Raw genomic sequence first — 23,278 nt, forward strand, 5'->3', positions numbered from 1 at the left:
ACCAGATGTGAATTGACATGGATTTCCAACATTCAAAGTAAGCCCGAAAATTAAACAAATCCCAGGAACATGGAAAACAAGAACTAGAAGTAACATTGGTCAGGTAGCAATATGTTCACAGGTGGACATACACTATCAGCAACCCTACTTAAATCAATGGATCAAAGTATGGACAGAATTTGGCCTTAGGGACTGATGCTGGACTCTCACTAGTGAAAGCCAAATACCTCCCTCTCACTCATGGGCATATTGTTTTTTTACTGATGAGTACTTGGATGGCAAACATGTTTTTATGAAAATTTTCACAATTCATGAAAATTTAATAAATTTTAGCACAAAAGCCTGATCACCTACCAATTCATAATAGAAGTTCATTATTTATTATTATTTGTGCTCCTCATTGAAAAGTTTGTCATCCAATCAGGGTGCAGGAACAATATTTGTGCCCCAGTCACTATCTAGCCAAATAGTTTTTGAACAGCCCCTCAGCTGAAAATTAATCATTCTAAACAATTAGGTGAATACTTATATCAAATAACATTAACAGAAATCAGGATTATTTTGCAAACATTCCTTGCCAAAATGGGTTTAAATTCATTATAGAGATATTATAGATACTTTAAAACAGCTAAACTTTGAGAAGACGTCGATGGTGTTGGGAAGAATTAGATACACTGGTCAGGTGGCTATTGAAAACTCAAACTTCACATGTCTTCTGGTAAGTAGCTTCTAATAACTTTGGTTAGGTTGATACTTTTATAAAATTGCATGGCACTTTGACAGGTAACTGATTTTCCCACCTGGAGAGGTCTGTTTTATAACATAAGGATGCTCCTTGTAAGTCTTTCCATTCTGTGCACTTTGTGGTCCCATTTGTAAGTTGTGAATCCCGTTTGACAGCTCTGTACCTGTAAATAAAACTGCATTTACCAGATGGAGACATGGCTTGAGATCTACACTTGGTACCTTCTAACATGCCAGAGGAGACACATACCAAAGGAAAATATTTTCTGTTCACTGATCAGGCAACGAGAGCTGTATGTGCGAATAGTACTTATCGTTAATAGTTGCATGAAGTAGGAAATTGTATTTACAAGTGCAACTCATGATGTGTCTGGGGGTCTGGCTGAGTCATAGCGGTGTGCATGGCTTATTAGTTAGAATGATTAGTTAGGGTCTGTCTGAGACCAGTTCTATTCAACATATTCATAGATGATCTGGAAAAAGGGGTAAACAGTGAGCTGGCAAATTTTGCAGATGATACAAAATTAGAAGATAGTTAAGGCCAGGCAGACTGTGAAGAGCTACAAAAAGATCTCCCAAAGCTAGGTGACTGGGCAACAAAATGGCAGATTATTTAATGTTGATAAATGCAAAGTAATGCACATTGGAAAACATAATCCCAATTATACATATAAAATGTTGGGGTCTAAATTAGCTGTTACCATTCAAGAATGAGATCTTGGAGTCATTGTGGATAGTTCTCTGAAAACATCCACTCAGTGTGCAGTGGCAGTCAAAAAAGTGAACAGAATGCTGGGAAGAAAGGGATAGACAATAGGACAGAAAATATGTTGCCTCTCTATAAATCCATGGTACACCCACATCTTGAATACTGCGTGCAGATGAGGTTGCCCCATCTCAAAAAAGTTATATTGGAATTGGAAAAGGTTCAGAAAAGGGTAACAAAAATGATTAGGGGCATAGAACGGCTTCCGTATGAGGCGAGATTAATAAGACTGGAACTTTTCAGCTTGGAAAAGAGACGGCTAAGGGGAAATATGATTGAGGTCTATGAAATCATGACTGGTATAAAGAAAGTAGATAAGGAAGTGTTTGTTTACTTCTCATAACACAAGAACTACGGGGTCACCAAGTTAAATGAATAGGCAGCAGGTTTAAAATAAATAAAAGGAAGTATTTCTTTACACAATGCACAGTCAACCTGTGGAACTCCTTGTCAGAAGATATTGTGAAGGCCAAGACCATAACAAGGTTCAAAAAATAACTAGATAGATTATGTTAATAGAGACAGAAGACACAGATAAGGACTACAATATTATGTAGATCTTTTTGAACTATGTTTTGAATTGTTTCCCATGGACATGCTGCTTTATTCCATATATGAGGTGCTCCAAAGCAAGTGTTCCCACCTATCCATGTGCAATTGATTTCCTGAGAAAAATGCATATTCCCCTTTATCTTACTCTGGTGACAGATTTATTGTTTTTGGATTTTGGGTAGATTCTTAATTCTGCTCCAGATAATAGCTATGATCAATGAATAGGCAATAAAGGAAATTGGATTTTCTTGAAATTTCTATTTCCTTTAATATGCAACCTTTGAAAAAAAAAATATATATATATATATAATTTTTGGACTTTGTATGTGGAGATGGTTTTGGCGGCTGAAATGAAGTGAGAACTCTGTCATGAAAAAAGGTCTCCAAGATTACACCTCAAATTCCCTCTGGGTCAGTCCAAACTCTGTGGTGAGAGAAAAAAATCCATTACAGTAAAATGACAGCTTTCATTACATTTGCACCTTCAGTGGCTGTCTGGTCAAGAACTAGAATGTGTGAATATGCTGAGCAAATTGACTTTGATTTATAAAAAACTGTTTTATCAAGGTCATACAAATAGCTCAAACTTTTAATTGGGCACTTAAGCAACATACATTACAGTTATAGAGATTCTGCAGGCCAAATAATGCCCTTGGTGAAAACGGTGTATTCCTAGGTATTACCTTCAAAGTGGTCGAAGAGGCATATCATGATAAATGGAGCAACAGTCCTTAAACAGGATGTGTTTATATAACTAATCAATCACAATTACAAACTCAATGAAGAGGCTTCAACAAAACCACTGGGGTGTTGTGACAGATGCGGCAATTTCCTGCAAATGTCCTTGAAAAAAACTCATTGATTAAGTTTTAAGTATCTTTGGACTACTTTGAACTACTGCTAAAGGTCATGTGTTATTGCGAGCCTGGGTGATCAAAGGACACTGTTGAGCAATGTGGCAGAAAAAAATGGTTCATTGGGACAATGTGTGTGAAGTGGATTTCCTGTGAAATATCTAGTGGGAGGTGAATGGAAATTCCTCACTTGGTTCCTGAAAAATCCAGCTACACTGTGAGAAGGGACCATTGGATACTGGTTACCTGTTCCTGGAATCTGAAGATCAAAGTCCCAGGCTGTATAAAGGAAAGACTAACCTATGCATGTGTGTGCTTGTTTTGCTATGAACTTGTAATGACAGAAAACCCCCTGGGTGTGATTTGAAGGACTGACTCCTGCCAGAGCACCCACTGGAGATGGTGGTGGGGTGATCTCTGGTAAGCATATTAGCGTTTGAGTAGGTTCTTTTACTGTTTTTATTGTTTCCTCTGAAATGCTTTCACCTTAAGAATAAATGTGCTAGTTTAGAAAGAGCTGTGTGGTAACTCCTAACTGCTGTTCATAAGCCTTCAAAGTGTAAGCAAAGTACAGATTCTGGCCTGGTTAGGCAGTGTGGCTTGCTGGGAATAACACAGTGTAGTCACGGAACTGTGAAAAAACTCCATTCAGAAGAGGGAGAGATGTTGGTCTTTGTCCAAGAGAGCCTACAGCTGAGGAGCCGGGAGCCTACAGTGGGTGCTCTTGCTTGACTACAGAAGGGGAATAAAGGTGCAGTGCCCTGAACTGTGACAGGCATGTTTTCTTTTGTTTTTCACTAACAGGAATCCAACTCCCTCTCCCATAGCTTCGTTGGCTCTGCAGTGTTAAGAAGCATAAAAGCAGTCACAACATTTTTGTCAAGAAATTCAGGAGATGGGACCCTGAATGTGTAATGCCCACAGACCCCAGTTGTCAGCGGGCAGGATCGAACCGGGAAACCTCTGGAGCTTGGTGCTTGAGCCTCTACCGCATGAGCTAAAAGCCAACTAGCTCTCTCCTAAGGCAGTAGAGCAGACTCATTTCTCTCTCTCTAAATGGTCTCGGTGCCACTAGATGGGGCAGAACACCACACCCAGTGTGGGTTACAAATGCACAGCAGTTCTGTTGTCTAAGGAGGCACTGTTTTCACAGTTGCTCTTCAGAGTTGACCACATGTAACAAAACTTCATAAGATTAGAAAGCAGCATGATTCAGAGGCTTGGGCATCAGACTGGGACTCAGGAGGCTTGGATTCTTTCCTCACTCTTCCCTTTCCTCTCTTCTCTTTCCTCATACCTGCTGTATGACCTCAGTCAAATCACTTCAACTCTTTGTGCCTCTGTTTCCACTCCCACCCATTGCCAATCTATTCTACTTAGCTGATAAGGTCTTTAGGACTGGGACTGTCTCTTACTATGCTTTTGTACAGTTCTTACCATAATGGAGCCATGATCTTAGTCAGGGCTGCTAAGTGCTTCCATAACACACATAATAATTAGTACAGCATTAGTGACTTACGTTTGCCATTTCACACACCAAAAGTACCCACTATATCAAGCCTTGGAAAGTTATGAAGATGGCACCTGCTCTTATTTTTTCTCAGCGTTAACTGTAATAGCTGTTCCTGCAGCTGAGGAATCTGGGCCCTCAGAAGTATTTACATACTTTCACCACTCATTTCCTCCCCTAGAAGAGAACTATTTTTGAACATAAGAACTGCAAGAGCCAAATAAATTATGTATCCAGCAGATGTGAGGACGGCACCAGAGGAAAAAAAGGCACATTTTTATTTGCACTCCCTGAGCATCAGTGTGTGCATCAGGTTTTAAATTGGAGGAGCTGATCTCTTAGGATGGGAAGGATTTGCAGTTTGTAAAATGAACAGCAGGAAGATTAAATGTCAGAGTCCCATTTAATTACTCCAAGATCTCGCTCTATGCCAACCTGATTTCCTTGGCTTATGGCAACCTTCATCAGTTATTGTCTGGTAATCTGCTTTTTGCACACTTCTGCTTGTCTTACTCAGTCCCTCTCGGCAGTTTCCTGGCAGTCTGGGTAACTTTTTGCCCTGTCAGGAAAATTGAGCCAACTCATGGTAACTAAGCTACAGAGGCACATTCTCCACTTGCTAGTTTAATGCTTCAAAACTATAGACTGCTGCAACTTTTAATTATGTCCTGTTTTAGCCTCTCTGTTGGTGTGATCATCCTGTCTGACATTTGGTATAACCTCACCCAGTAGCTACCTGGTCTCCAGGGGGTTGCTTCTCAGAGACAGCATGGCAGGGATGTTCCTTTACTTCCGCAGCACCATACCTCCTCTGCAATGGGCATGTGGTGGTTTAATAGTTAGTACTGGCCATCATTCCCCTTCTCCCAGATAGACCTAAGCCATAGCAAGCTGTGGTGCACAAAGATCGCCTAGCTTTGGCAGCTGTGGCAAACTTACCACATCCTTGGAAGCTACCATTGTGGGTGTTCCAACTACAGTAATAGAGCCTCGTGGTCATCTAATAGTTTGTCTAATAACACTCAGATCAACATGGAATTCGCTCCCAGTCTGGAAGAGAAAAGGGAAAGCATGGGTTAGTGATTTATGCTAGGTGGCATCCTAATACGTACACAAGTATGGAGACCCCCACTGGGAAGGATAAGTCGGTAGTTTGTGCTAAACTTTTCCTGTTTATCTCTTCCTTCAGGATCATGTGAACAGGTCGTGGATGTTGGTGACTGGATGTGTGGGGAAAGTATTGTGCCTTTGGCCCACTTCCGCTATCAAGGAGTCATGCCAAATAAAAGTAAACAATAGTGAATAGAGAATCACAGTTAATAAATCTAATAGACCCTTTTGGCCTGGTTAGGGTCTGATTCCCAGAGTCCACAGACTCCTCTGGGTGCACCAGAGTCCTTCCTTCTGGAGCCCTTCCTTTATAGGGACTATAAAGTAAAGCTGGCTAAAAAAGAGTTGATAACATTTCATTGACAAATTAATTTCAATTCAGTAATTTATTATGGGCATCTCTCATGCCTGATTATATATTTCATATTTCAAAACCATTCCAAATGAAAAAAATCAGGATTTTGTTTTTGTATTTTTGAAAATGTTTCACCTAGAATTTTTGGGGAAAGACCCACATTCTCTAATTTCCCACCCTAAAAACCGTGAGGAAAGTAAAAGGAAACCCAAAAGGTAAGACGTGAGAAAAATAACACTTTGTTTGTTTAAAAATGTTACGTTTCACTTTGAAAGGCAGCTTTTTCACTGTTAGGTGTGTCAGGCATTACGTTTCAAAGCTGAAGTATTCTGTCCCCCCTCCCGCCTCAAACGGAACACTCCCCAGCTGGCAAAAGTTAGGAAACAGTCAGAAAGAGGTGCACAGTAGGGTTTTTCCACAGTTAAGTTTTCCTGAAGGAAAATCATTCTTATCCAATAGGAAATTTTCAGATGGTGAGTTTTCCTGAAAAATATTCCTGTTTCCAGTCAGCTCTATTTTAAAGTCTCTAGAGTCTATCCATTCTGGGTAAGTGACTTTCCACTCTGATCCTTGTCCCTCTGACTCACCAGGTTTGGTGTCTCCCCTGCAGGTTTGAGCTCTGCACCTGCTAGTTCCCTGGCTGAGACTCCCCTCTACAGGCCCCCAAGACTTCCTGAGCTCTAGCCTCTCCATCCCACCCTGGCTACCTCTGGCCATTAACTGGGTTCCCTAGACGTTTCCTTCACAGGCTTTTCCTGGCTCTCTCCTTTCAAGACAAGAGGCCCCCAGAACTAGCTCAGGCCCCACCTTCCCCAAGCTGGATCCCTGGACCCTCCCTCTCTCTTCTCAGGCACAATGAGATGTGCTTTCAGGCCAAATTCAAGGACCTTCCCCTGGTCTCTCAGGGCCAGAGAGACTGTGCTTCACTCTTCTGCCTTCTAAAGTAACTCCTGACTAGTTTCACCCCTGAGGTGATTTGATTGGCGGACATATAGGTACTCAGCTGTCTACTGAAGTGTTAGTCTCTGGTCAGTCCCAAAACTGCTCCTGCAGCTCAATCCCCCGCTGGAGAGGAGAAATAATGATGCTATCAGGGTCCAGTACAGTACTATTTTCATAGATCCAGATTCACATGGGCCCATGAGGGAAACTTGAAAATACTTGGAACACTTCACAGAAACTCTGATTACTGAAAGCTGCCTAGGATACGAACAGAGCTGAATCGTTGCGTGTCCAGACAGCACAGCCTCACCTATTTAGGGGACTGTTGGCCAGATCCTGGAAATACAATAATGCAAGATTCCAGGGAGCTTGCTCCTGAAACAATGGGAAGGTTAAGGGGTAACTCTATCATAGTTTATATGAGGAACACAAATTTGATGAGGGCTTGTCAATTTAGCAGAGAAAAGTAGAACAAGATCCTATGGCTGAAAGTTAAAGGTAATAGACAAGTTCAAACTAGAAATAAAGCACAAATTTTAAACAGAGATGATGATTAACAATTGGAACAATTTACCGGGGACTGTGGTAGATTCTCCATCACTAGACATTTTAAATTAAGATTGGATGTTTTTCTAAAAGATGTATGACCGTTCAACCACAGCTATTGGGCTTGAAGCAGGAATTAATTCAGGGAAGTCTTATGGCCTGTGTTATGCATGAGGTCAGACTAAACAATCACAGTCATCCTGTGAATCTGTGAATACCCTGGAGCTGTTTCATTATAGATGACAATTTCCTAACTTAAAAAGTGTTGCATCCAACATGGGGGAATTCTTTATTAGACCTTGTCTTAACAGATAAGGAGGAACTGATCACAGAACTAAAAATTAATGGTAGCTTAGATACCAGTGATCATGACTTGATAACATGTATAATGAGCAAACAGAATAATGCCATCCTGGCAGTATATGTACTTGATACTTTAAAAGGGCCAATTTCACATAGGTGATTAAGAGTAAAATTAGGTGGGAGGAAAAATTTAATTAGAAGAGTATGAATGATAATTGGGAATAATTTAAGAACACTTTACTAGATGCTCCTAAAGCCCCAGTTGAGGAAGAAGGCCATACTGGTTAAAAAATCAACCTGGTTTTGAGGGGAAGTGAAGGCAGCTTTAAAAAATAAAATAAATAAATGGAAGAAAGGGGAAGTTGATAGTAGTGAATATAAATCAGAAGTTAGGAATGACAGAAAATTGATAAAGGAAGCCAAGGGACACAAGGAGAAATCTATGGCCAGCAGAGTTAAGGACAATAAGAAGGAGATTAAAAGTACGTTAGGAACAAAAAGAATCCTGGCAATGGTATTGGTTCATTCCTAGATGGAAATGGTAGAATTGTCCATATGTAACCCTTTAAGAGGGGATGCTTCTGAAATATCACACTGAGACTCTAGGGAACTCATCCCAGGACTACAACAGCAATAGCTCCAGAGGTTCAGAACTCCATTTCCCACATTGTCTAGTCTCCAGGGCGGAGATATAACTTGATAGCAACACAAACAGAACAAATCATAAGCCAAACTCAGAGACAAACGGTTTGGTTTTTGCTGTCTCTGAAGTGGAGAAGAGCGTGAAGTATCACAGCAAGGGAGGACCCTTCTACCCTCCATATTCCTACCCAGGGGAAGACAGAGTCCTTTGCAGACTTCTGTGATTGAACAGTGTCATCTCAGCAGAGACCAGAAACTCAGGAGGTTGAGAAGAGTCATGGCCAGGCTACCAAGAGCCAGCCTAACAGCACACTGGAATCCAGACCAGAGAGCCACAAGGGCATCTTACCATCTTTGGAGTGGAGACTTTGCAAGAATACCCCTCTTTGCTTATTCTGATATTTTGTTTTAAGCCAGTCAGCGCTGCACCACCCATCAGAGACTGAATCTTAGCACACGATTACCTTAGGGTGGTTAGTTTTGGTTGTAAATGTTGGGAGGGGGTAGAGCTTTTTTATTGTTGTTTTGTCTTTTATTATCCTGATCCTGTTTTCCATTGTCCCCAGTCCTGAAAAAGCCCCAGTTACTGTTTTATTACTCTGGGAATTGTGATCACTAGTTTAGTTTTGTGTGCTCTGTATGGCACACCTCTGAATGAGATTGAGTGTTGAATATTTTCCCAAGGGACAGACCCTCTGTGTTCTCTGCACTAGGCGGCATTTCCTTGGTTGGAGGCACCAAGTGCCTTTCTAGAGGAATCCAGGACCATACTCCAGAAGGGAAACTGGATAAGGCTGTAGCCACGTCTCAGGGCTGGGTTACAAATAATATGCAGAAAAGGTAGAAGTATTCCTAAATATTTATTTTCTGTATTTGGGGAAAACATAGATAATGTGATGATAACATGCTTTCCATTCCACTAGTAACTCTGAACGATGATAAATAGAAGCTACTAACGTCAGACATTTTTAATCAGCAGGTCCAGGTAACTTGCACCTAAGAGTTTTAGAATGGCTGGCTGAGGAGCTCACTGGACTGTTAATATTGATTTTAAATAAGTCTTGGAGCACTGGGGAAGTTCTTGAGGACAAGAAGAAAGGTAATGTTTTGTCAATTTTTTTAAAAGGGTGAACAGGATGGCCTGGGTAATTATAGGCCTGTCAGCCTGACATTGATCCTGGGCAAGATAATGGAGAAATCAATATGGGACTTGATTACTTAAGAACTAAAGTAGGGTAATGTAATTCATGCAAATCAACATGTATTTATGGAAAATATATGCTGTCAAACTAACCTTTTTTTTTATGAGATGACAAGTTTGGTTGATAAAGGCATTGACATAGTATATAATGAGACATCTATAAGGTGTTTCACCTGATATCTCACAACATTTTGATAAAAACAAACTAGAACAATATAAAATTAACAGGGCACACATGAAATGGATTCAAAGCTGGCTAACTGAGAGGTCTCAAAATGTAATTGCAAACTGGAATCATCACTGAGCAGGTGGGGTTCTACAGGGTCTGGTCATTGGCTCTACTGTATTTAACATTTTTATCAATGACCTGGAATCATAGAATATCAGGGTTGGAAGGGACCTCAGGAGGTCATCTAGTCCAATCCCCTGCTCAAAGCAGGACCAGTTCCCAACTAACTAAATCATCCCAGCCAGGGCTTTGTCAAGCCTGACCTTAAAAACCTCTAAGGAAGGAGATTCCACCACCTCCCTAGGTAACCCATTCCAGTGCTTCAGCACTCTCCGAGTGAACAAGTTTTTCCTAATATGCAACCTAAACCTCCCCAACTGCAACCTAAGACCATTACTCCTTGTTCTGTCATCAGGTACCACTGAGAACAGTCTAGATCCATCCTCTTTGGAACCTCCTTTCAGGTAGTTGAAAGCAGCTATCAAATCCCCCCTCATTCTTCTCTTCTGCAGACTAAATAATTCCAGTTTCCTAAGCCTCTCCTCATATATCATGTGCTCCAGCCCCCTAATAATTTTTGTTGCCCTCTGCTGGACTCTTTCCAATATTTCCACATCCTTCTTGTAGTGTGGGGCCCAAAACTGGACACAGTACTCCAAATGAGGCCTCACCAGTGCTGAGTAGAGGGGAATGATCACATCCCTTGATCTGCTGGAAATGCCCCTACTTATACAACCCAAAATGCCATTAGCCTTCTTGGCAACAAGGGCATACTGTTGACTCATATTCAGCTTTTCGTCCACCGTAACCCCTAGGTCCTTTTCTGCAGAACTGCTGCCCAGCCATTCGGTCCCTAGTCTGTAGCAGTGCATGGGATTCTTTCGTCCTAAGTGCAGGACTCTGCACTTGTCCTTGTTGAACCTCATCAGGTTTCTTTTGGCCAAGTCCTCTAATTTATCTAGGTCTCTCTATATCCTATCCCTACCCTCCAGCGTATCTATCACTTCTCCCAGTTTAGTGTAATCTGCAAACTTGCTGAAAGTGCAGTCCACGCCATCTTCCAGATCATTAATGAAGATATTGAACAAAACCGGCACCAGGACTGACCCTTGGGGCACTCCGCTTGCAGTGATGAGTTGCCAAAATTTTAACAACCGGTTCCCTATAAAAAGTTCTGATTTAAGGGGGAGCAGGGGAGGGGCCATGGCAGGGGGGAGACATACTCGTGGGGCCGGGGGCCCCTGCAGGGCCTGGGGCAATTTGCCCCACTTGCCCTCCCCCCCCGGCCCTGGAGCTCGCAGCGCCCCCCTTACCTTGCCGGCAGCTCAAAGCAACAGGACGACTCAGGAGCTCAGCTGAGCTGCCCAGCTGCTGGCCATGCTGCAACTCTGCCGGGGGGCAGAGAGCGGGGGAGAGCCCAGGGGAGACATCCTTGTGGGGCCAATTACCCCACTTGCCCCCTCCCCTCCCCTCTGGCCAGCCCTGGATCTTGCAGCAGCCCTCCCACCCACCTTGCCGGGTGACTCAAAAAGCGGCAGCAGGACGACTCCTGAGCTCAGCTGAGCTGCCCAGCTGGTGCCGGCGGCTGGCCACGCTACAGCTTGGGGGAAGCGGGGGAGGGGCCCGGGGAGCCTCAGCCTCCCCAGCTGGGAATCCTGGGAGCAACAGGATGGTCCGGCCCGCGGACTGGAGTTCTTTGCCCACTTCCCTGGCCCTTTAACAACCGGTTCTCCACGGAGGTCTAATTTTAGCAACCAGTTCTTGGGAACCGGTGGGAACCGGCTCCAGCTCACCACTGTCCACTTGATCCGGCTGCCAACTATACACGGAGCCATTGATCACTACCTGTTGAGCCCGATGATCTAGCCAGCTTTCTATCCACCTTATAGTCCATTCATCCAACCCATATTTCTTTAACTTGCCAGCAAGAATACTGTGTGAGACCATATCAAAAACTTTGCTAAAGTCAAGGAATAACACATCCACTGCGTTCCCCTCATCCACAGAGCCAGTTATTTCCTCATAGAAGGCAATTAGGTTAGTCAGGCATGACTTGCCCTTGGTGAATCCATGCTGGCTGTTCCTGATCACTTTCCTCTAAGTGCTTCAGAATTGATTCCTTGAGGACCTGTTCCATGATTTTTCCAAGGAGTGAGGTGAGGCTGACTGGCCTGTAGTTCCCCGGATCCTCCTCCTTTCCTTTTTTAAAGATGGGCACTACATTAGCCTTTTTCCAGTCATCTGGGACCTCCTCCAATCGCCATGACTTTTCAAAGATAATGGCCAATGGCTCTGCAATCACATCTGCCAACTCCTTTAGCACCCTCGGATGCAGTGCATCCGGCCCCATGGATTTGTGCTCATCCAGCTTTTCTAAATAGTCCTGAACCACTTCTTTATCCACAGAGGGCTGGTCACCTCCTCCCCATGCTGTGCTGCCTGGTGTAGAAGTTGGGGAGCTGACTTTGTTTGTGAAGACAGAGGCAAAAAAAGCATTGAGTACATTAGCTTTTTCCACATACTCTGTCACTAGGTTGCCTTCCTCATTCAGCAAGGGGCCCATACTTTCTGTGACTTCTTGTTGCTAACATACCTGAAGAAACCCTTCTTGTTACTCTTAACATCTCTTGCTAGCTGCAACTCCAAGTATGATTTGGCCTTTCTGATTTCACTCCTGCATGCCTGAGCAATAGTTTTATACTCCTCCTGGTTATCTGTCCAATCTTTCACTTCTTTTAAACTTCTTTTTTGTGTTTAAGATCAGCAAGGATTTCACTGTTAAGCCAAGCTGGTCACCTGCCATATTTACTATTCTTTCTACACATTGGGATGGTTTGTTCCTGTAACCTCAATAAGGATTCTTTAAAATACAGCCAGCTCTCCTGGCCTCCTTTGCCCCTCATGTTGTTTTCCCAGAGGATCCTGCCCATCAGTTCCCTGAAGTAGTCAAAGTCTGCTTTTCTGAAGTCCAGGGTCCGTATATTGCTCCTTTCTTCCTTGTGTCTGGATCCTGACCTCGACCATCTCCTGGTCACTGCCTCCCAGGTTCCCATCCACTTTTGCTTCCCCTACTAACTCTTCTCTGTTTGTGAGCAGTAGGTCAAGAAGAGCTCTGCCCCTAGTTGGTGAAAAAATGTAATATGGAGATGTACTTATCTCATAGAGCTGGAAGGGACCTGGAAAGGTCATTGAGTCCAGCCCCCTGCCTTCACAGCAGGACCAAGTACACTCTCTGACAGGTTTTTGCCCCACATCCCTAAATGGTCCCTTCAAGGATTGAGCTCACAGCCCTGGGTTTAGCAGGTCAATGCTCAAACCACTGAGCTATCCCTCCCCCCTGTTGCTGATAAAGTTTGTAGATAACACAAAAATTGGGGGAGTAGTAAATAATGAAGAGGACAGGTCCCTGATACAGAGTGATCTAGATTGCTTGGTAAACTAGGTGAAGCAAAAATATACATTTTAATATGTCTAAATGTAAATGTACCCATTTAGGAACAAAGGATGTAGGCCATATGTACAGGCTGGGGAATTCTATCCTGGGAAGTAGTAACTCTGAAAAAAGATTTTGGGAGGCAGATATCAGCTGAACATGAACTCCCAGTGCGAAGCTGTTGCCAAAAAAGCTAATGCAAGCCTGATGTGCATAAAAGGCAATCTTGACTAGGAGATTATTTTACCTCTATATTTGGCACTGCTCCGACCATTGCTGGAATGCTGTGTCCAGTTCTGATGTCCACGATTCAAGAAGGATACTGGAAAGGGTTCACACAAGAGTGATGAGCATGATTAAAGGATTAGAAAACCTGCCTTATAGTGAAACTCAAAGAACTCAATCTAGTCCCTTTAACAAAGAGAGGGTTAAGAGGTAACTTAAGTACAGTCTATAAGTACCTACATGGGGAACAAATATTTAATAATGGGCTCTGCAGTCTAGCAGAGAAAGGAATAACACCATCCAATGGCTGGAAGCTGAAGCTAGACCAATTTAGATTGAAAATAAGGTGTAAATTGTTAATAGTGAGAGAAATTAACCACTGGAACAATTTGCGAAGGGTCATGGTTCATTTCGCTGACAGTTTCTAAGATAGTTATGCTGTAGGAATTATTTTAGAAAAGTTCTGTGGCCTCTGTTATACAACAGGTCAGACTAGATAGTCACAATGGTGCCTTCTTGCCCTTGAAATCTATGAATCTATGCCTAGGACTCCTGCTGAATCTCAGTGAGGGAATTGTGTGCACTGCATCCAAAGAAGTAAGCCCCAAATGTGTAGTCACAAATCAACCTATATTCAAAGAAAAAAATCAATATTTCCAGCTGAATAGCTCTGAGAACATATAATTCCTAGACAATACATACAGAACTGGTAAATCAATGTGAACAGAGAACTAATGAGGTTGGTACTGCCCTACTAGCATAAAGATGCATGTTTTGAACACATAACTACCTATAACATGTAATTTTAGCGTATTATGAAATTATCGTACAATAAAGGTCCTTCCTCTACCTGACGCCATTCTGTCCCATCACATAAAAAATGACACAAGCTATAAAACATTTCAATTGAGATAATATAGCAGATGTATTTAAGTGCAAACGGCAGTGTGTGGAACACAAAGTGCCTTCTGAATTACCAATGGAAGGGAAACCAATGGTATCAAATATCTGCAGAAGGGAGAATCTGAAAAATTGTATTTCAAAATGATCAAAACCCAGACTCTGAGGCTCTTTGTTCAGACACAGATAACAGGGCTTCTAGGCTTCCCATTCTCTATCCGGGCTTGGGCTGATGGGGAGCAAGCAGTATAGATCCCCATGAGCCACAGCTGAACTGGAAGCCATGGACCTTGGAAACCAGGGTTCCCAAGGCTGCCAGATCTGCAGCACTGACCCTGGAAACTCCAACCTGGCGGGGCTGCTGTGGAGCAGTGGACCCTGGTTCCTAGCCCCAGAGAAGTTCAATGGCAGTGAAGTTTGTCCTTCTCAAACCACTTAGAAAAAGGATTTTTAATTGAAAAAACAACACAATCCATACAATAGGTTTGAAAGGAACAAAGAAAGCAAGAGTGGCACGTGGCATCGCTACAGAAGGCTGAGTTAAGGTTGTTTGGGTACTTCAGCTGTGCTTTCATTCTTTGGGTTTCTTTTAAATATGACCCAGAATTTGGAATTGTTTTCATTTCTAATTGTTGGGGAACTTGAGTTTTTTTTTTTTTTTAACTTGCTTTAATACAACTATAACATTCTCGTAAGGTTTACTGTTTAACTGTTACTCTTGAGTAATTTTTCCCTGAGCCGTAGCTTAACAATCTTTTTCTGAAAATATCTGAGTGCACTTCAGCAAACTTTGGCCAAGATTATCAGAAGCGATTAGAGATTTTGCGTGCCTTAGTTTTTGGATATTCATCTCGACACACGTTAAAGGAGCGCTATTTTCAGAAAGTACCTAGCCACCTGTCCTGAAAATCAGAGTCCCAAACTGTGCAACCAAAAATGAAGGGACTCAAAATCACTAGTCCCTTTTATAAACTTTATGCATGGTGTTCTACTGTTTGTTTGGAATGATTATAATGGGGTGACTGTCAGCCTTCTCTCTCTGTTTTTAATCTCCTGGCATTCAAATAATGGATAACCTTGGAAAATAGTGTGCAAATGCTTCTGAGGAAGAATGTGATGTGGTGGATAAGAATAAACAAACGTGTATTGAAAGTTGTTGTTTACAATGCATGAACTGACACTGAGGTCCCTCTAGAGGATATGTGCATGTTGAAGAAATCATGGGATTACCCAAAATAACCTAAGAAGCTATCTCCAAATATTTGCTTTTACTTGTCCTGTCATAAGACCTGTCACTGAGCCATGTTAGTTATTTTCATTTCCAGGGAACAATGATTTAATTATTTCAATCATATTAATCATCATCTGTTCATGCACTGGATTCACCAGACAGGAATAATCTGACTTCCGTTGATATATCTCTTTGATAGTTTTAGAGTCATGTGTTTTACAAACTGCCTGTAATACACATTCTTTTTCACTGCCTCAGTAAAACTGACAGTGAAACTACCAGCGCTCTTTTCCCTCAGCAAGACTTCAATCACTGCTTTCCTGCTTGCAGTAAGTTACTGCATAGTAGGCTACTAAATTGAGCTTTGTAAATCACATCACTCATTTTAGGAACAGCACTGGAGATTACACCTTTATCTTTATAATAAAAGACATATTGGGAAGGCTGTTGGAATTAATATTCATTAGGGCTGTCAATCACAGTTAACTCATGTGATTAACTCAGAACAATTGATTGCGATTAAAAAATTAATCAGGATTAATTGCACTTATAACAATAGAATACCAACTGAAATTTATTAAATATTTTTGGATGTTTTTCTACATTTTCAATATTGATTTCAATGACAACACAGACTACAAAGTGCACAGTGCTCACTTTATATTATTATTTTGATTACAAATATATGCACTGTAAAATGATAAACAAAAGAAATAGTATTTTTCAGTTCACCTCATACAAGCACTGAAGTGCAATCTCTTTATTGTGAAAGTGTAACTTACAAATGCAGATTTTTTTGTTACGTAACTGCACTCAAAAACAAAACAATGAAAAACTTTAGCGCCTACAAGTCCACTCAGTCCTACTTTTTATTCTTCCAATCGCTAAGACAAACAAGTTTATTTACATTGATGGGAGATACTGCTGCCTGCTTCTTATTTACAATGTCACCTGAAAGTGAGAACAGATGTTCACATGGCACCTTTGTAGCCAGCGTTGCAAGGTATTTACGTGCCAGATATGCTAAACATTCATATGCCCCTTCATGCTTCAGCCCCATTCCAGAGGACATGGTGATGATGCTCATTAAAAAAAAATGTGTCAATTAAATTTGTGACTGTACTCCTTGGGGGGAGAATTATATGTCTCCTGCTCTGTTTTACGCACATTCTGTCATATATTTCATGTTATAGCAATCTTGGATGATGACCCAGCACATGTTCATTTTAAGAACACTTTCACAGCAGATTTGACAAAACGCAAAGAAGGTACCGATGTGAAATTTCTAAAAATAGCTACAGCACTCGACCCAAGGTTTAAGAATCTGAAGTTCCTTCCAAAATCTGAGAGGGACAAGCTGTGGAGTGTGCTTTTAGAAGTCTTAAAAGAGCAACACTCTGCAGAAACTACAGAACTGAACCACCAAAAAAGAAAATCAATCTTCTGGTGGCATCTGATTCATATGATGAAAATGAACATGTGTCGGTCCGCACTGCTTTGGATCATTATCGAGCAGAACCCATAATCAGCATGGAAGCATGTCCTCTGGAATGGAGGTTGAAGTATGAAGGGACACATGAATCTTTAGCACATCTGGCATGTAAATATCTAGCAACACCAGCTACAACTGTGCCATGTGAACACCTGTTCTCATTTTCAGGTGACATTTTAAACAAGAAGCAGATAGCATTATCTCCTGCAAATTGTAATTGATGATGTTTGTCTCAGTGATTGTCTGTGTTATTGGCTGACCAAGAAGTAGGACTGAGTAGACTTGTAGGCTCCTAAGTTTTACGTTGTTTTATTTTTGAGCGCATTTTTTGTACATAATTCTACATTTGTAAAGTTCAACTTTCATGATAGAGATTGCACTACAGTACTTGTACAAGATGAATTGAAAAATACAATTTTTATTTTACAGTGCAAATATTTGTAATAAAAAATAAATATAAAGTGAGCACTATACACTTTGTATTCTGTGTTGTATCTGAAATTAATATATTTGAAAATGTAATAAACATCCAAAAATATTTTAAATAAATAGTATTCGATTGTTCTTTAACAGCGAGATTAATCGCAATTAGTTTTTTATCACATTATTAATCACGATTAATGTTTTTAATCACTTGATAGCCCTAATATTCATCCTACCTCACAGTCAACTTGATCAAATTACATAATTTAATTAAATATAAATAGAAAATACAAAAGGAAAGTATTCAGTGTTTGTAGAGTTGTTTATATTGTGATAGCCCTAGAGAGCCCCGGCACTGGACCTGGACCTGACTGTGCTATGCACTGTACAAACAGAACAAAAAGACAACCTCTGCCCCAAACATTCAATCCAAGCTCAATACCTAGTGGAGGCATGTGTTACAGATGGGAAAAGTGAAGCAAGAATGTGGAAGTGGCTTGACCAAGATCATAGAAGATAGTTACCAGGTCCAAGACTTTCAAAAATTAGGCTCCTAAATCCAAATTTGGTCATAAAGATAAGTGGCCTGCTTCCTAATGGGATTTGTGCGTTCTCATAATCTCAGATGCATAAATATGGATTTAGGAGCCTAAATATATGAATTTTGACCCACACTACTACAGGACTGACAAGGCTAATGGCTCTGTTAAGCCTCTGAACATGATTTTTTTTCAGAATTCTGAATAGACTCAGCATTTTAAAAACTGCATAAACAATTAGATTAGGCTTTGTTTTCCCTCCGACCTAGTGCTTACTGGACATTAGACAGTGTGTATTAGCTCTAGGATCACAGCACCCAGAGACTACCTGGTTCCAGTGACCTGTGCTCAGATAACTGCACCCCACTTCCGTCAATAGACCTTTTAATAAACAAAAGTCTCTGTTTGGGATGGACAATGGTAGTGTTGTTCAGAGAATCTCGGTATAAGTAATGTAATAGACAGAAAAGTAAGCACCAAGTAGGGCTGTTGTGATCACTAGATGGTGCTGTTAAACCATTTTCAAGTTCCTCCTCTTAGTGTGCAAGCAAGTTTTTAGTTTTAGAAGAAAAAGCTGTGGTGTTGGCTCTGATGTAGTTTATTTGGGGTGTTATGGCAAGCTGCAAGGGCATTTACTCTCAGCATTAATCTCTCTGACTACAGTCAATTCTTGCTGCACAGTTGCTCCCTAAAACTGACATTGGTGTTGGTCTTAGATCCCTAGAAGAAGGGATTGCCCTGCACGCTGTTTGAAACCACTGCTGTTCCAGGACCGGTGTACATAGTATCACATGAACAAGTGGCACTAAGAATATACCCAAACACCACACATTGTGGATTTTTGCCCCAACAGGAAGCCGACCTGCAAGGTCCCTTCCTCTACCATCACTCAGCATTGGGGCAACAAATCTAATGATAACCTGGACTGACTAGACATAAGGACTCTTAGACTCATGCAGTCTATAGAAGGGCAGAGCTGAAAAATTTGGAGCTCTCTAGAAAAATACAGGCACCTTTTAGAAAAAAAAATAGAGGCTGGGATGGGCTGATTTGTTCAGTCTGACCTTAACCTCTGGAGAGAAGCAATTCTTTTATTATTTGTTAATTGCTATTTTAGGTTTGTTTTGACCCATAACAGGACATCACGCTCCAGTTCAGAATATGGATACAGTTTCCCATTACTCTGTTTCCTTTAATGACTAACATCACCATTAACAAATATTCATGCAAAGACTCAAAGCAGTGACTGACTCATTTGTTCAGACCCTCCTCCTCCCCCCCCACAGGCGCTAAACTTTCATTTCCACAAAGCCCATTACCAGAGTACTCAGATTAAACACCTGCTTGCTGATACCTGACCTTTTTGTCTGAGCACCATGTACTTTGGGATCGTTGTCAGACCCCATCGTATTCTTGGTAAAGCAAGTAGTCTTATATTCAACAGTTAAATTCATTCATATTGACTTACTTTGCACACCTCTTACCCTGCAGAGCCTGCTCCTATCCACCTACTGCAGCTCTTTGCTCTGCTGAGCAGTCACAGAGCCATGCATCCACTAGGGCAAGTGATCGTTTGACCCTCCAAAATCTTATACAATAGCTACTTCACGCATGCTTTGCTTTTGATAAAAAAATAAAAAACATCTCTTTTTTCTCGCTCATAGCAACATATATAATTCCACATACACCCCAACTCTGAGAGAGATTAACAACAACCTCTAGGTGAGATTTCAAATGTTCATTGTTGGAGAGAAAAGCTTCTTGGCTTGCATCACTGGAATCTAATTATGATTATCTGCAACTTATTTTCTATCACTCAGGCCTTGGCTACACTTGAGAGTTACAGCGCAATACAGCAGCCCCGGCTGCCCCAGCTCACTTCCCATCCACACTGCAAGGCATATAGAGTTCTCTGACTCCGCAGCTACAGCGCTGCTGCTACTCCACCTTGGCTAGTGGAATAACGTTTGCTGTGCCCCCACTGGAGTGCCACGGTGCCAGTGTGAATGAGGTGTTGCCTTACTGCGCTGTGATCAGCCTCCGGAAACATCCCATAACCCCTTTAAGTCAAGTGGCCACTCTTGTCATCATTGTGAAATCGGCTGCAGGAATGCGGAAATGCCCTTTCAAAGCTCCGTTTCGGAGAAGCTGGCTGCTTATCAGCTCCAAGAAAAAGCAAACATTTACTGTTTGCTTTGAGTGAATGAGAGAGAGGCGGCGGGGGGAGGGAAGCAGGGGGTCTGAACTTACAAGACAGCATGCTGCCCCACTCTCAGCACCCCAAAAACCCACTCACTCTCTCCCCCACATACACATAACACACTCCCTGTCACACTCCACCCTACCCCATCCCTATTTGAAAAGCATGTTGCAGTCACTTGCATGCTGGGATAGCTGCCCATAATGCACTGCTCTCAATGCCGCTGCAAGTGTCGCAAATGTGGCCATGCCAGTGTGCTGGCAGCTGTCAGTGTGGACAGACTACAGTGCTTTCCCTACTCAGCTCTACGAAGGTGGGTTTAACTCTCAGCGCTCTACATCTGCAAGTGTAGCCATGCCCTCAGTTAACGTGTCTCTTCTCCTCCATTTCCTTTATGAATTGGTGCTCTTAAAAAAATCTCAGTGCTGCATAGTTATTTGTGACTTGAGTTTTTCTCTGTGATGCTAGATGGTGTTTGCAGTTCAAATCTCTAGACTAACTCCAGCCTTCTCTAGCTCGGTTTTCACATAGGTTTTTCAAAGCAAAAAAAGACTCCGTTTCGTGCACCTGCACCCTGAAGAATGCAGCAGTGTACTAATTCCCTCTCTAGCCTGTTAGCAGAAAATAGAAAGCAGCCCAAATTCGGTATTACAAACCAGATTTGTTCAGAGATTAAAGAAGCTCAATCTATTTAGTTTAACCAAGGGGAGGATAAGAGGTGGTTTGATCACAGTCTACATGAGGAAGAGATTTCTGATAGTAGGTGGCTCTTTAATCTAGCAGAGAAAGATATAACAAGATCTAGCAGTTGGAAGCTGAAGTTCGACAAAGCCGGACATGAAATAAGGTGCACATTTTTAACAGTGAGGGTAATTAACCATTGGAACTACTCCATATGTGGTAGAGTCTCCATCACTTTCACTTTTTAAGCGAAGACTTAAGACAGTGCCCCTACCCGAATGTTGTGGGAAATAGATGAGGGCTATGGTATGACTTTGGATACGTGCAGTTAAAGAAGGTAGCCCAGGAACTAAGATCAGACTGGCAAGTTGGATTGTTGGCATACTAACTGGCCATAGCATGGAGCTTGCAGAGAGATTGAGGAGGAGGAAAATACAGATAAAGTATCCAGAAACAAAATGGAAAGGAGAGAAGGCCAAAGAGATGGGGGAAGAATACAAAATAAGTGATGGTGGGATCTCCCAGGGAGAAATGGAGTAGATGTTGCTCTTGATAGTAATATAAGGGAAAGAGTGGTGACAGTAAATCGAATCAGCGACAGGTGATGATGATCAGGGCCAACTCCAGGCACCAGCGAAGGAAGCAGGTGCCTGGGGTGGCCAATAGAAAGGGGCGGCACTCCGTCCGTTATTGGGGTGGCATGTCCGAGTCTGCGGCGGCAGTTCGGTGGCAGGTCCTTCAGTCCCTCTCTTCCTCTTTGGCGGCACTTCCGCAGCAACTCAATCACTCCACTTCAGTCTTCCACAGCAATTCGGTGGCAGCTCAATCTCGCTCCACTTCAGTCTTCCGTGGCACTTCGGCGGCAGCTCGATCGGGTTTTTCTTTTTTCTTTTTTTTCCGCCGCTTGGGGCAGCAAAAAAGCTGGAGCTGGCCCTGATGATGACCAAGCTGGCTTTTGAATGTGGCTTGCTAAACATATGCATCACAGGCTAGCTGTGGTGAGGTTGGGAAGATAATATACCGGGAAATGTTAGACCCTGTTCTGCAGCAAATTGCAGGAAATGAGGAAATAGTTATCAGCTCTGAATTCAATGGTCATGTTGAAAGAGACAGGCATGGATATAGTACAGCACATGGTGGCTAAGGCTATGGCATTTTAAATGATGAAGGAGAAAGACTATTGCCATTGACATAAGCTCATGACCTCGTAATTCTTTATGAGAAGAGATGAACATATTATTACTAACAAGAGCGGAAGGACTTGAGGTCAGACGACTATTTCCTTGTTTTCCAGTGGAAAATAAATGATAGAAAAAACTGCAAGATGATTGTGGGATAGTCTCTAAGACCACTCATCTTAGTTATGTTTTTTAGAAGGTACAGAGAAAATCAGAGTGTAATGTTCTAAACCTATTGCTTATGTTTGTGTGTGCTTAAATCTAATACACTGCAGTTTTAGACAGAGCACGCTTACTTGCATGAATCTTATCAGACGGCAGTGCTGGGTTCCTGTTGATTTATTCCTTACACCGCCTAGCGTGAAATAGTTAAGTTGCCCCTGTTGGGGGTTCTGAAAACCCCAGGTAACAGTAAAGCCAAATATAAGGTGGCAAAAACAACAGGGTAAGGCTGAGAAGGACTTTAGGGAGTTGGTTATGGAGAAGATGAAGTCGGCACCACGTGAGGAAGGAGTGGATACATTTGGGGGTTTTGTCGTGACAAATATATTGAAGAGTGCTACACAAATTGTGCGTGAATCAAAATAGAAAGCCTTTACTGAAAAAGAAACCTGGTGTTGGAGCAAAGAAGTACAAGAAGTGATGAGAGAAAAAAGTTTACTCTGGCAAAGGAGAAGGAACAAATGCATCTCTGTGCTGATATACAAGGGAAAGGTGATTATAGCAACTGCACAAACTAGAGGTATATATCCCTGAGTCATACAATAAAACCGTGGAAGAGAGTTACCAAGAAGAGACTAAGAAATGAAGTATATATTAATGCAACTCAATATGGCTTCATGCCAAGAAGTTTGACAATAGATGCTGTTTTTGCAGAGGCAACTCATGATGGGACTTACGCAAAGAAGATGATTAATTAGGGCAAAATTATCCGCTGAGACCCCATTCCTGTTACACACAATGGTATTTACAACAGCAATTACAAGAGATGCAGTCTAAGTCAGCGAGAACTTTATCCATGAGGATATACTTATGTAACTGGAAATATTGATGCCTCAGGAACTGAGAGTCAGTAGAGATTAAGATGATAATTTTTTGTAACACAGAGGCTAAGGAAAAAGCCAATCTTACTGCATCAAAGCCCGCAAGCCAACTGTCTAGTCAGCTCCACTGCTGACTCTTTCACCACAGTTACAGATTGCATTTAAAGGTCCTGTTACCT

The 23,278-nt window shown here is 41.9% G+C and overlaps 1 protein-coding gene across 1 annotated transcript in view; it reads left to right on the forward strand.

The window, feature by feature from the left end:
* Nucleotides 1–639: 639 nt before the first annotated feature.
* The window catches only part of OPN5 (opsin 5), a 105,420-nt gene continuing 82,781 nt past the window's right edge, over nt 640–23,278 (forward strand). The window contains exons 1-4 of the mRNA XM_045009255.1: nt 640–718; nt 3,261–3,336; nt 5,616–5,714; nt 9,301–9,423. Coding sequence (XP_044865190.1) covers nt 5,651–5,714; nt 9,301–9,423 — 187 coding nt within the window. The 5' untranslated portion in view covers nt 640–718; nt 3,261–3,336; nt 5,616–5,650. The remainder of the gene's footprint in view (nt 719–3,260; nt 3,337–5,615; nt 5,715–9,300; nt 9,424–23,278) is intronic.

The sequence above is a fragment of the Mauremys mutica genome, chromosome 3, assembly GCF_020497125.1.
Source record: "Mauremys mutica isolate MM-2020 ecotype Southern chromosome 3, ASM2049712v1, whole genome shotgun sequence".
NCBI lineage: Eukaryota > Metazoa > Chordata > Testudines > Geoemydidae > Mauremys > Mauremys mutica.